A 14113-nucleotide genomic window follows, 5' to 3' on the forward strand; every position below is an offset into this window, starting at 1 on the left:
ATGCATTTGCTGTTTTGGTTGTGGTTCAGATTATTTTGTGCCCAATAGAAATTAATGGTAAATAATGTACTGTGTCATTTTGGAGTCACTTTTATTGTAAATAAGAATATAATATATTTCCAAACACTTCTACATTAATGTGGATGCTACCATGATTACGGATTGTCCTGAATAAATCGTGATTAATAATGATTGAGAAAGTTAGACACACAAATGTCATACCCCCCCAAAAAGCTAACCGCCCCTGTTATTGAAATGCTGAGAGGTTGGCATGTTTTGGGGGTATGTTATTTGTGCCTCAGTAACTCTGTCATCATTATTCACGATTTTCTACACACTATGTGTTTATGCATGAATTTGTCACAATAATTTTGGTCCCCTAAATTGGGGGGACTACAGTATGTACAAAAAGTGCTATAATTTCTAAAAGGTTCGCCCGATATGATGAAAATACCCTCAAATTAAAGCTGACAGTGTGCACTTTAACCTCATAGTCGTTGTATCATTTCAAATCCATCCAAAGTGCTGGAGAACAGAGCCAAAACAACACAAAATGTGTCACAGTGTGTGTGGGCTTGTATTACTATCCTCATGGCTACCAAAAATCCCCACAAGGATAGCAAAACAAGGAAAATTCTCCCTTGTGGGGATATCTCCCAGGTCCCCACAAGGACAAAGGCTGTTTTAAACTTTCGGGTTAGGTTTAAGGTTACCATTAGGGTTAGGATTTAGGGTTAAGTTTAGGGCTTAGGGAAAATAGGATTTTGAATGGAAATACATTTTAGGTCGCCACAAGGATAGTAAAACATTTGCTGTGTGTGTATGTACACGGATTAGATACTGCCCATTTCCCAAAGTTGACACATTTTTTACCTGGGTGGTATTTCCATAGACTGTAGGGTATTTCAGAAAGCAGGATCAACGGGTTTCCTAAATATTCTACGTAATCCACAGTAAAAAGTTATCGGGATGTTGGATTGTGGAAATGAAATGCTACTCTCGACATGAATGAAAGCAATGTGCAATTCGTTTTTATAAATCCAACACTTTATTTGGATTTCGGAACAAATATTCCCCAATCACATTGCAAATTGTTCAATAACAATCTAGTTTTGGAAATAACTAATGGTTATTGGTAGAATGATCAAATACATCAATGGTCCAGTCTGTGGTGGAGAAAGGGGGTTGGGTTTAAAGCGGAAGAAGAAAAGGCCCGCAGTGATTTCAGTTTGCTCTCCAACCAGAGACAACAATGATGTGACATAGCAATTATGAGAACTATTGGTTTTGTAACATAATACAATTTTACTCCAAATAAAAAAAACATACAATCAAGCTCACAGACACAAAACTCACACAGAACAGACACGTGGTAGCACACAAGCTCACACAAGCAATGCCACCCACACGTTACCACTCTTTCACAAAGACACACACACACATACAGACCAACAGACACCCCCAGACAGTGTGACAGACAGCGTCACTCCCGGGGCTGGATGTCCAAAATGTTCTCAGCCAGGCTGGTGAGCTTGCTGTCTTCCAGTGCTCTGACCAGCCGGCCCAGCCGTGCCGCCCTCCCCTCCGCCTGGATGAAGCGGTTCAGCAGCTGATAGGCCTGCTCGTACAGCCCCTCCCTCTCATACTCGTAGGCCAGGTTGTCTATGGCCGGCCCTTTCAGCGCACGGCAGTTCTTGCCCAAGGCCCGCCCCACTTTCCTCCAGTCCCGCCCAACGCCGTTGGAGAACCGCTGCAGGTCCCCTGCCGCCAGTATGCGGTCCTCTGATAGGTCAGGAGACAGAGTGGGAGGGGCTGTTAGAGACATATATCCAGAGTCTATATATGTTTCTGCATGTAAGACGTGGTGTAAGTAAGTAAAATACAACAGCAACCTACCAGCTACTGGCCCGCCTCTCTTACCTCTAGGCTACCCCGCCGACCCGGGTGTAGTAGATGACCCATAATGAGTGTCCTCTATACCAGAGATTGGGCAAGCTATAATGATCCTCTTCCTCAAAAGGACCACTTAGATTAAACCCAGCACTTGAGCTGACTAAAAGTCTCATCAAACTATTTGAGGCACAGGTCAATAACCTTCCCTAGACCAGTGGTGGTCTACTGACCGAGAGGTGAGAAACACTCTTCTATGCCAGGGTTTGAATGTAGAGGACCCAGGGGACAGCTCCCCGCTGAACCCCCACTGATGATAAGAAGCAGCCATGGAAGCCAGAGCCAACTCACCAAACACCCTCTTCTGGAACAGGAAACAGTTGCTGGGCACGGGGGGCTCTTCCTGTGAGAGGGTGGGTGGCTGGGGGATATGACCCAAGGCCTGGCTCTGCAGCTGCTGGTCCAGCTCAGCAATCTCATCATCCCTTAGGCGCCCCGGCTGACAGGAAGTGACATCAACATTTAGAACACCTCATAGTGAGTCATAAGGCATAAGGCACAGCAGAGCACCTGTTAGGTATACACTATAGATTGCTGAAGTATTACTTGTGATCTGTTTATCATATATTACCAGTAACACCACTATATATGGATTATAACCGGTATATAGTATATTACCTGTGACTGGTGGATGTGCTGCAGACAGAGCTCAAGGTCGTCCAGACAAAAGTCCAAAGTGTGCGTCCCGGCTTTGAGCTGGGTTTCCAAGGCAAGCTCCTGTGTGCCGTGGAGGAGGCGGCAGGCGTGCTGGGAGAGGGACTGTTGTACAGCACCGGAGCCATAGCTCTGCAGGAACCTGCGGCACGCCGCCACATCCACAAACTTCACCTCCACACCCAGCAGAGGATCTGCATCGTGCAGCTTCAGGATCTCGTACCCCTCCAGCCCCCCAGCTGAGTCTGGGACACAGGCCAGGTAAGGTCAAAGGTTAGAGGTAACCATAGCGAATCACTGGCACAATAGTAATATTTTTTCCACTGTGACCATAAAATAAATATAACCTGACTGTCTCCCTCCACTACTCTGGTCCAGGCAGAGCTCTGAGCTCAACCGTGTTATGACTTCCTAAAAGATCTCCTAGCGTTTATCTGACAGCAGTTTTTCATAAGCTTTTAACTATTTTCATCCCCTCAGTAGATAAGCAGGTCACACTGCAACACCAGCCCTTTTTCACTCCCTATGACCACCAAGCTAAGCCTTTCTTTCTATCAATAATACATCTGCCTCACCCAATGCTCAGCATGCTCCCTACGCTAGCTGGAGACCGGATGGCCTGATGTGGCTCACCTGTGAGTGTCAGCTTGAGGACTTTGAAGACACTGAACTTGCCCTGCTGGTCTTTGTAGAGAGAGAGCAGGTTCACTGCGGGACAGGAGCGCAGGAAGAGAACCGCACATCCTGTCCACGGCCCATCCTCCACACTCAATGTCACCATTTTCTAAAATATCACATGGAACAACATCCCATACAAGATTAAAGTTCATAATGCCTCTGCTCTGTATACTACTAGTCAGACATTATGCTGAATTCTGTACAGCACAGGAGCATGTACTTATAGCTACATTCTTACATACACAGTACACACACACTCCCCACTTGACATTATCACACGCATGCGCACTAACAGAAACAGACATGCATGTTGTCCTATAAATAGTTAATGGGAACTGTCTCTGTCTCTGCCTCGTTCCCTTTTCTCTCTCATACATATCACAGCTCCTTTTTCCTGCCTCTCTCCTCCCAACTAAACATACAGTACCTTTTCATCCATTATGTCCATTGTTTGGGCATTCCCGTCATCTGACCTCAGCTGTCACAAGCTTCTTCTGTGTTCCCTTCAAGCCTCCTCCTTCCTGCAGAGATAGAGCAGATATATTACTCAGGCAATCAACAGTCTGAGTTCAAAGGCTAATACACATCAATCAAATCCATCCGGGTATTAAAAAGAGTCAGGATCCAGATGCAATCACAATACAATCCCTCACTTTATATTATCTCCTCTATATGTCATTACATTAATTTACTATTTAAATGTCCCTTTACTACCCAGGGGCAAACACATCTACAGTGTATTGCCAAAAACCACTGAGCCAAAACTGATTAAAGTCCCACTGTCACGTTGGTATGAATGATTCGGGACACAGGCGCGGGAATGCGTAATACGTTTTTTTAATTACACCCAAATTACGACGTGTCGTGTAAAGGCACGGGGACGAAGACCAAACAAACACTATACAAAACACAGGGTAGAAACCCAAACAAAAGAGCGAGGAGTACCTCGAATAGATAACACAAGCGCACAATGATTAACACTCGGGATGAGACCTGTAATCATCTGCGCAATCCACAATGGCACGAAAGCCAAAACACAGCACAGGTACTCACACGAACCAACTGACATTGTAACAATAATTGTCAGGACACTGGTAAATCAAGGGCACACTTATACAATTACTAACCACTGGGAATAGGGGGCAGGTGTGCGTAATGAAAGTTCCGGAGGGATCCGTGACACCCACAGCACCCACACATCCTGTCTCACATACACACACAAACCAGTAATTAGAATCCATATGGAAGCTTTAAGTGATAGTCTACTGTGTGCTCACCCCTCTACCTCTCTCCATCACTTTCTAAGTGTCGTCTGTTGCTGTGCCTTAGTATTCTATGTTGCTGTCTTTTGTCTACCCTCTCTCTCATCCTGTCCTGGTTGTAAAAAGTATAAAAGTAAACAATTGTTTTAATAGTAATTTGACAGGATTTTCACCTTACCTGTACATTCTTTGTAAGCCATGTTTTATTTTTTCACTGTCTGTATTTCATTTCTTATAATTTGTGAAAATAAAACAAATTAGATTCTATAGAGCAGCTTGAAGTGATACAGTCTACTGTGTGCTCAATCCACCTGCCCTCTTCTGTTACTTTCTATGTGTCTTGTCTGTTACTATCTCCTTTGTCTATCCTCTTCTGTTTATGGCCTGTTCTGTTCTTCTGGTGTCTCTCTGCACCATCTACTTTTCTGTTGCTGTCTCTGTGTCTTGTTTAGTGTGTTTCTTTAATTTTGCAATCCAAAACAGTCAAGGGGATATTGGGGTAGCTTAACTTGTTTTGGGCCTGTGATCGGATCACCTAAATCATCCTCTTCCCTACCATTTGCCCCTGGCTGCTGCTGTTCTAATTGCTCCACTGACCTGCTGTTCTCATCTGTCCTCCTCCTTGGCTTATCTGAAAGGTAGCAAGGTGCAGCATGTCATTAGTTCGTTTTGAAGGGCAACTGCACTTCCTGATTTGACCTTGTTTTAGATTTGGTTCATTAAGAAATGCTAGCGGCCATGACTGAATTCAAATGCGAGTTGGTTTTGGGGTGTGGTTTGATGTGGGTGTCTCGTGTGCATGTTCACAGGTGGGAAGAATTAGCCAAATTATATTGCCAATTAGCTTCAGCCTGCTGGTGTGTGACCTGACTTTGGATAGCCTATCTCCGGGGCTTGTTATGGCCAGGAAATAAATTACACAATGTAAATGAGCCAATATTTTCATGCTGCACACCTTTTAGTTTTCTCATGAAATGCTTTTAACATTTGTATTTGAATTTCTACAATTTATAGTTGTTTGAGGTTATCAAGTCATTGAAATTTGGAGCTATTGGAATTAACATATTGTCCCATGTACATCGTGTAATTTACAGAGGGTCCCTAACTAGCCTCATAGGGATATCCAAAGTCAAACTAAATTTACCACAGGCATTACGATATGGTTGCATGCAGCTGCACTCCAAATTGATTATTACTTGTGTCCTGCCAGCTGTGGGCAGGATTGAAACAAACCCAACCTTCATTTACGTTTTGAAGCGGTCACAACCACAAGTCTCACAAAACTCAGTTTTGGTCAAGACTGACTTCATGACCAAATTGATCATATTTACACTTTGTAGTTAATTTTGACAGTAGAATAAATGTTTCATATCTTTTTAGGGGCAGATGCTATTTAAAGTTAGTTTAAAGTTATGACCGGGCAACTAACGAAAAATTATTCTGCATAACAGCGCAACACAACTCCAAACATGACAGATAAGCTACATAGCCCCTAGGCTTTCACCCCATCTCAGGCAAACACAGCTGACTAAACTAATTGCGTTCTAAACTGAAGATCATGATTAGTTGATTATTGGAGTCAGGTTTTTTTGCGAGGCAAAAGTGTTACACCAATCAGGCCTCCAAGGACCGGAGTTGCCCATCCCTGCCCTAGGCTATATGACTATAAAGAGACATGAGCCAAAAATATTGACCTGTAGAAGTTATAACATTTCTGTGATTAATTTAATCAGTTCCACCAGCTAATGTGAGATTTTTTGATTAGATAACATTTGATGACCTAAATTAACTATATATTTTCATTGTTTTGTTCACCTACAATCTAACTGCAAAGCTGGCCATCTTTTCCCCTCTCTTTCTGGCTGCCCCCCCCCTTCTATACACATGATATACATGGAGTGCAATTAAATGCTGACTTGCAGGTTAACCTCTCGATAATGCAACAACAATAGAAAAGGTAAGTAGCTAAGTGAATAAAAAGAGTAATACAAATAAAAGCTCAATGAAATAATTTCCCCTATTTAATCATGTTTCTATTTTTACAAATCGTTACATAGCCTATATGGAAATAACAGACATGAGCCAAGCATGTTTACCTGTAGAATGGTATAGACTTCTATGATTCATTTCATTTTGTCAGTTCTACCACCTCATCATTGCTTATCTTAAACAAGATTAAATACAATGTTGTAGTAAAGTTCAGCTTCAGTTCACAGGGAGGCACTGTGTCACTTTCAGAAGATATGGGGTGTGTTTCAGTTGTAAGGCTAAAGCAACCGACTATAGACTAAAGTCGAGGAGTGAAGTTGGGGGATGTGCATCTGCAACAGCCGAAAGTCAGACACTAATGTGGTTTTCCAACCGCAAAGCTCAGATCAACATGGCAGTTTTGCCATTGTATATAAAAGTTTTTCTTCATTATGTCGAAATAAACATGGCTCCAACCTCCATATTACAAACTCACAAACTGAAATCATATAGTGTGTATAGTATGGTATGTATAGTGTGTATATAGTACAGTATGTAGTGTGTATAGTTCAGTATGTATAGTGTGTATAGTATGTAGAGTATAGTATAATATGTACAGTATAGTGTGTATAGACTATGTAAAGTGTGTACAGTATGTATAGTGTGTAGGCCTACATTGTACAATCAATCAGTGAGAGAGCCTCATATCACATTCATATCCACTCTATACATGAATCACGGCAAAGTTGGTTCCTTTTTCAGTTGTGTCTTTGGTCACGTTTGCGTGGTCAAACAAAAACCCTCTAATGATTGGTTGACAATAGATCCTCCCACAATGTAAGCCATGGCTGGAGGATGAAGTTGGTAAAGAGCAACTGAAAAAAATTACAGTCGACTGCAGTCAAAATTGCATGACCTTTGATCACATGATTTTTGTAGAGTTCATGCAGTAGAAATGTAGACGCAAGTCGGACAATTTTTATTAACCCCATAATGCAACACACTTTGAAAGGCTGTGACCAACAATGGTCACCAACTTGATCCGCTCGAACGCGCCCATGTGCTTTCGGCAGAAAACCTTTTTTTCATCTCTTCTGTCTCAGTTAGCTAGCCAGCCAGTAGCTAACAAGGTGGCTAACTAGCCAGGCTAGCTACAGAAATGAAATCCATCAAATACACTCACTGGAAATAAACACTTTTCCTGATATCATGACTTATATCAACATCCTTAGCTTGCCCATTCACTAAATATACTGTTAAATAACTGACAGCTTAAGGATGCTAAGCGCTAATGCTAGCTTATTAGCATTAGCAAACCCTTATGCTGAGGGAGACTAGCTAGTAAGCTACCACCAACCCTGCACAAACCTGCGGTTAACTCTGCTGCTGCTTTGACTTTCTGGCTGTTCTGCCCTCTCCACCTGTTAACTTTTTTTGCCACTCTTTTGGAAGAAGTTCCGAATATCCAGACTGACTGAGTGACAGGCGTTTTCGTAAGTAATGACATTGACATCTAACCAGTGCTGCAGGGGTGAGGGAGGGATCAAAGGAAATGAGCGGTCCACTGCATTGTGAAATCTCAACCAATCACAGCAGGTACTGAGTCACTCCAGGGGCTTCTTGCAGTGCCTAGAGCAGTGTATTGTTTATTTTTGTAGTAAAATTGTGTAGTGATATGTGTTTATGGAAACTTAAATCAGACTGAAATGTAAAAAACAATGTTTGCGGCTGGATCCTAAACATCCGGGGCTAAGGTCCCGGAAGCCCAGGTCTAATGACGCCACTGCTACTACCTCCACCCCGACGCCTGACCTCAGCCTAACCCCTATCTCTGGATAGACTTCTTTCAATGTAACTTGGGTCTGGTTTAGGGTCAAGTAAATGCTTGATGTGCTAGACCTGGGAGAGTGATAAGTAAAGGGAAAACAGTATCTGAGCTAGATTATGCAGTCTGTGATACAGTTTGGAATCGAACCAGGGTCTGTAGTGACGCCTCTAGCACTGAGAAGCAGTGCCCTAGACCGCTGTGCCACTCGGGAGCCCAAAATAATACATATAGAAATATAACTAACGTGTCCATAACTCAGCCTACAATTCAGGGTTTCAAATTTGGCCTGCGGGTGATTTTATTTGGCACAAGTTTTCCGAGCAAAGAAAAAAAAAATATATATATATTTAAATTGCTGCCTACTGGGGAACATAAAATACTGTAGAATCACCAGGAAATCAGCTCAGTGTTTTAATTTAGGAAATCTGTTCCCATGTATTCCCACGCATAAATAGAGGCACATACAGTGCCTTCAGAAAGTATTCATACCCCTTGACTTATTCCACATTTTGTTTCGTTACAGCCTAAATTAAAAAATGATTAAAAAAACTGTTCTTACCCATCTACACACACAATACCCCACAATGACAAAGTGAAAACATGTTAAGACATTTTAGTACATTTATTGAAAATGAAATACAGAAATATCATATTTACATAAGTATTCACACCCCTGAGTCAATACATTAGAATCACCTTTGGCAGGTCACTCCAGGACCTTGAGATGCTTCTTACGGAGCCACTCCTTAGTTGCCCTGGCTGTGTGTTTCGGGTCGTTGTCATGCTGGAAGACCCAGGCACGACCCATCTTCAAGGCTCTTACTGAGGGAAGGAGGTTGTTGGCCAAGATCTCGCGATACATGGCCCCATCCATCCTCCCCTCAATACGGTGCAGTCGTCCTGTCCCCTTTGCAGAAAAGCATCCCCAAAGAAGGATGTTTCCACCTCCATGCTTCACGGTTGGGATGGTGTTCTTGGGGTTGTACTCATCCTTCTTCCTCCAAACACGGCGAGTGGAGTTTAGACCAAAAAGCTCTATTTTTGTCTCATCAGATCACATGACCTTCTCCCATTCCTCCTCTGGATCATCCAGATGGTCATTGGCAAACTTCAGACGGGCCTGGACATGCGCTGGCTTGAGCAGGGGGACCTTGCGTGCGCTGCAGGATTTTAATCCATGACGGTGTAGTGTGTTACTAATGGTTTTCTTTGAGACTGTGGTCGCAGCTCTCTTCAGGTCATTGACCAGGTCCTGCCGTGTAGTTCTGGGCTGATCCCTCACCTTCCTCATGATCATTGATGCCCCACGAGGTGAGATCTTGCATGGAGCCCCAGACCGAGGGTGATTGACCGTCATCTTGAACTTCTTCCATTTTCTAATAATTACGACAACAGTTGTTGCCTTCTCACCAAGCTGCTTGCCTATTGTCCTGTAGCCCATCCCAGCCTTGTGCAGGTCTACAATTTTATCCCTGATGTCCTTACACAGCTCTCTGGTCTTGGCCATTGTGGAGAGGTTGGAGTCTGTTTGATTGAGTGTGTGGACAGGTGTCTTTTATACAGGTAACGAGTTCAAACAGGTGCAGTTAATACAGGTAATGATTGGAGAACAGGAGGGCTTCTTAAGAAAAACTAACAGGTCTGTGAGAGCCGGAATTCTTACTGGTTGGTAGGTGATCAAATACTTATGTCATGCAATAAAATGCTAATTAATTACTTAACAATCATACAATGTGATCTTCTGGATTTTTGTTTTAGATTCCGTCTCTCACAGTTGAAGTGTACCTATGATTAAAAAATGACAGACCTCTACATGCTTTGTAAGTAGGAAAACCTGCAAAAAATCAGCAGTGTATCAAATACTTGTTCTCCCCCACTGTATGTTTGGAATTCTCGCGGTCAATTTGCAGTGTACAAATTATTTAGAAGTATGTTCTGGCCCCCCGACCATCCACTCAAGGAAAAATCGGTCCACAGCTGAATGTAATTGGGGACCCCTGGCCTACATGTAATCACAAGCCATCATTATATTCATAGACCGGTAGTGTCATACATTATTAAAACTGAAAGTGTGCTGGATTAATTCACCAGATGTAGCCTAGAATAACAGAGTGAATGAGGATTATGTCATCATCAAGAGTTTATTAATGCAACATTTAACATCCACCACTGCAGCGTCAAAGACTAAAATCATCCTGCCAAGTTCCAACCAAAGGATTCCCTGGACATTGGGTCAATTCAGCGAATGCCATTCTTTTGATTGGGATGAAAACGAGAATCTTAGACAATCTTATACGTTTTGTTCTATGAAATAATCTTCATCAGCTAAAATCCCTTTTTGTGAATTTTGAAGCATTTGCATTATAATAAAAACATATTTTCATAAAGATCATGTTAACTGACTATTATTATCTCATAGAATAACATGTATAAGATCTCTTAAGCCTGTGTTACCTCAGACCTTATTTTTGGTGTTTATCCCAAATCAAATTCTTTCTCCATTCATTTTCCCCATAGGAATGGCTGAATGAACCAGAGGTAATGCATTTCTGGTTTTTAGAACTACAAACTGGTGAGCTCTGTGCTGGGTTAGACTAATCATTTAAATATACACTACTGACAGGGGGCGCTCTTTTGAAGCTACAAATATTTTGGAATATTTTAGAATGCATTTATTTGTTTTTGCCACGTTTATTATATTACAGACACCTTAATGCATACGTGTGAATCATATTATGTGAGCTAAGCATACAAATAAAACATTTAAATATATAAAAACATCTTCCTTAAAGTATAATATTTTGAAAGAACTAATATGTCACTGTTCCCATTACAACAAAATACATGTCATTTTGTCCTTGAAAGATTTAAATGAAATACTGAAGAATTCTATTCATTCCTATGGAACTGCTGCTTTCTGAAGAGTGCCAACATGGCTTCAAAGTCTCTCATTGGCCAACACATAGCATCAGCAATCCAGGGTTTATATACATCATTGGGTTAGACTACTGGGCCTACAAGACAGGTGGCACTGTGGGGTGTGCAGTTCTGTGAAAACGCGAGTCCCGTGAGTCACGTACATGATGACAGGAATTTCATTACATTCTCTCCTGCTATGAGGCAAGAATATGACACAGCAGACTGGTCTCATACACTAGACGTAACATAGTAAATGTAAATCCGGGTCACTCGAATATGTTACGTTTGGTATAGTGAAAGAGATGGAGACCCGCAAACTGTCGAAAAAAAGGAATAAATCCAAAACTGAGGCTTGAATGCAAAATAAAGATGTTTATTAGAACATCATGGTTCCCAAATAAATGAAGGTATGTTTACACTGAGAATGGCCTAAGGCCAACACTTTTAGCGAACCCTTCCCCTAACACATTAACCTAATGTAACAGTATAACTTTAGACCGTCCCCTCGCCCCGACACGGGCGCGAACCAGGGACCCTCTGCACACATCAACAACAGTCACCCACGAAGCATCGTTACCCATCGCTCCACAAAAGCCGCGGCCCTTGCAGAGCAAGGGGAACCACCACTTCTAGGTTTCAGAGCAAGTGACGTAACCGACTGAAAGGCTGCTAGCTCGCACCACCGCTAACTAGCTAGCCATTTCACATCCGTTACACTCACCCCCCTTTCGACCTCCTCCTTTTCCGCAGCAACCAGTGATCCGGGTCAACAGCATCAATGTAACAGTATAACTTTAGACTGTCCCCTCGACACGGGCGCGAACCAGGGACCCTCTGCACACATAAACAACAGTCACCCACGAAGCATCGTTACCCATCACTCCACAAAGGCCGCGGCCCTTGCAGAGCAAGGGGAACCACTACTTCTAGGTTTCAGAGCAAGTGACGTAACCGACTGAAAGGCTGCTAGCTCGCACCACCGCTAACTAGCTAACCATTTCACATCCGTTACACTAACTCCCAACCTTAACCCCTAGAGCTAGCTAATGTTAACATTAGCCACAACATTTTTTTATTTGTTGTGTGACTTATCATGTTTTGGAAATGCATAACATATTAATCGCAATAAGTAAAATAAGGTTCAAATTGCAATTCGTAATATGTCATAGGAATAGTAATTTCTAACATATCATACAAAATGGATGATGGACATCCACAAATGAATACTTCCCATACTAAATGGATGAAATGTCTCGCATTTCCGTACAGAGTAATACGAAATTCTCTGAGACCACGTTGGACACAGTGCGGTTCAGACTTTTAGGAAACTAGAAAAGTAGACCTACTGTATAGTAAATTAAGCTGCACCAAACACCGCCTATTGACCTTCAATAATAAAAAACTACTGCTGAAGTTTTAATCATACAGTCAAGTTGTTACAAAACAGTAGCCTAATAAACCATAGAAAGGAATCATAGCAACTTGAGAACATTTTCTTTCACGATTGACTAGTACTGTTATGCATTTGTTTACTGTCATTTGTGGCATTAACTGTTGTATAGGCTATAATTTCGTTTTGGGTTTAAAGAAAAATCATAATTGTTTTGTTAACTTACCTTTAAAGAAAAAACGTCGTAAGGACGGCAACGCGTCCTGACCACAGGAACACACACAGACACATTAATAACTTCCCGACAGGCGATTGGCTACAGGGAAACCTGGAGGCACTGTGATTGGTGAGAAATCACAGTGCCTTCCCTATTGGTTAGAATCACGTATCTTTACGGGAAGGAAGTAGTTGACTGTTTTTGTTGGTTGATTGGATGGAAATATTTGTCTAACTGATCCTTTACTGCTGTAGCCATTTGCTTGCAACTGTGTAGCTAACGACAATGTTGAAATTATATCATTGTATGTACCCACTGAACATGACAGTGAAGGCAAAATGAATCGACTGAGAAGCAAAATACCAAATAAGTAACAGGTTATTTTGTTTAGGTCTATATAGATATAGGTCCTGTTATTTTATGTTTTTGGAAGCAGGGCCATGTGTGATATTCATTTGCCCGGTTTAAATGTTGTTAACATGTATAATCCTTCCTCGAAGTATTCACTGCGCCATTTGAATGTAAGGGGGGTTCCTTACGTGCACATCCACATTGTCAGACAAGTGATTAATTCGGAGAAGGTAGGCCACATTTAACAAGGAAATACCTCGGTTATAGACTGAAACTATGGCAACTGCTTGGGGACAAAAACAGGCCGATTAAGCCTATAACAGAATAGAGAGGATTCACATAAAAAATAAATTATGTGAGCAAGGCCCACATAAGGTCTGACAGTAAATTGTCAGTCTTATCTAGGCATGACAGGAAATGGCCTCACTATTAATCAGAGAGCCACTTCCAGAAAATTAAAGTCTGTCTTGAAGTCAAGACAGACTTTAGCCCTCTCTTCCTCTCTCAGAATCTGATATGCCAGCACTTCAGTGTGCAAAGCTAAAATATCTTGATTGATTAATAAACCCTAGTGCTGAACTATATCTGTAGTGTTGTGTTACTGTCAAACACCCACACACATTAAACGTGTTGGACTACTGTTCATCCCCAAGTACCCTCTTTGATCACAGCAGTAAGATTGTAACCATCACAAACACATTCTCTCTATTTCAGTGATGGGGGGGTTTGTGATTACCTTTGTGCAAAGAAAGGAACAAATTATTTTCATGAATTTTATGATATAGACAATTTTTACTTTGTGGTTGTGGAATCGAGTGAAAACCATGTATCGTCCACACACAGGCTTGTAAATAACCGCACCAGTTCAAGCACCGCCTTCGCCCCAATCTTGATTC

General features: G+C 42.0%; 1 protein-coding gene across 3 annotated transcripts; it reads right to left on the reverse strand.

Moving 5' to 3' along the window:
• Positions 1-1025: 1025 nt before the first annotated feature.
• LOC120025171 (tumor necrosis factor receptor type 1-associated DEATH domain protein-like) lies at positions 1026-12947 on the reverse strand. 3 transcript variants are annotated; one of them, XM_038969624.1, is made up of 6 exons: positions 12876-12947; positions 3710-3803; positions 3238-3388; positions 2569-2849; positions 2242-2389; positions 1026-1782 (listed from the first exon to the last, which is right to left on the reverse strand). In XM_038969624.1, exons 2-6 carry the CDS (start codon positions 3728-3730, stop codon positions 1484-1486), a joined length of 900 nt encoding a protein of 299 aa, XP_038825552.1. In that variant the 5' UTR covers positions 3731-3803; positions 12876-12947; the 3' UTR covers positions 1026-1483. The 3 variants fall into 3 exon arrangements, with proteins under 3 accessions (XP_038825552.1, XP_038825550.1, XP_038825551.1); XM_038969622.1 differs by having other exon boundaries at positions 1026-1812; XM_038969623.1 differs by lacking the exon at positions 12876-12947 and adding an exon at positions 7881-7977 and having other exon boundaries at positions 1026-1812.
• Between the last annotated feature and the right edge of the window lie 1166 nt (positions 12948-14113).

This window comes from Salvelinus namaycush, chromosome 30 (genome assembly GCF_016432855.1).
Source record: "Salvelinus namaycush isolate Seneca chromosome 30, SaNama_1.0, whole genome shotgun sequence".
NCBI lineage: Eukaryota > Metazoa > Chordata > Actinopteri > Salmoniformes > Salmonidae > Salvelinus > Salvelinus namaycush.

Excerpts from the sequence above, each read along its gene's own strand:
- LOC120025171 (XM_038969622.1), bottom strand. The coding sequence starts at position 3,730 with ATGGACATAATGGATGAAAAG. Across the intron at positions 2,850-3,237 it reads CCTCAAGCTGACACTCACAG|ACTCAGCTGGGGGGCTGGAG; the intron begins GTGAGCCACATC and ends CCTGTGTCCCAG. Across the intron at positions 1,813-2,241 it reads GTTCCAGAAGAGGGTGTTTG|CCCCTCCCACTCTGTCTCCT; the intron begins GTGAGTTGGCTC and ends TGTCTCTAACAG.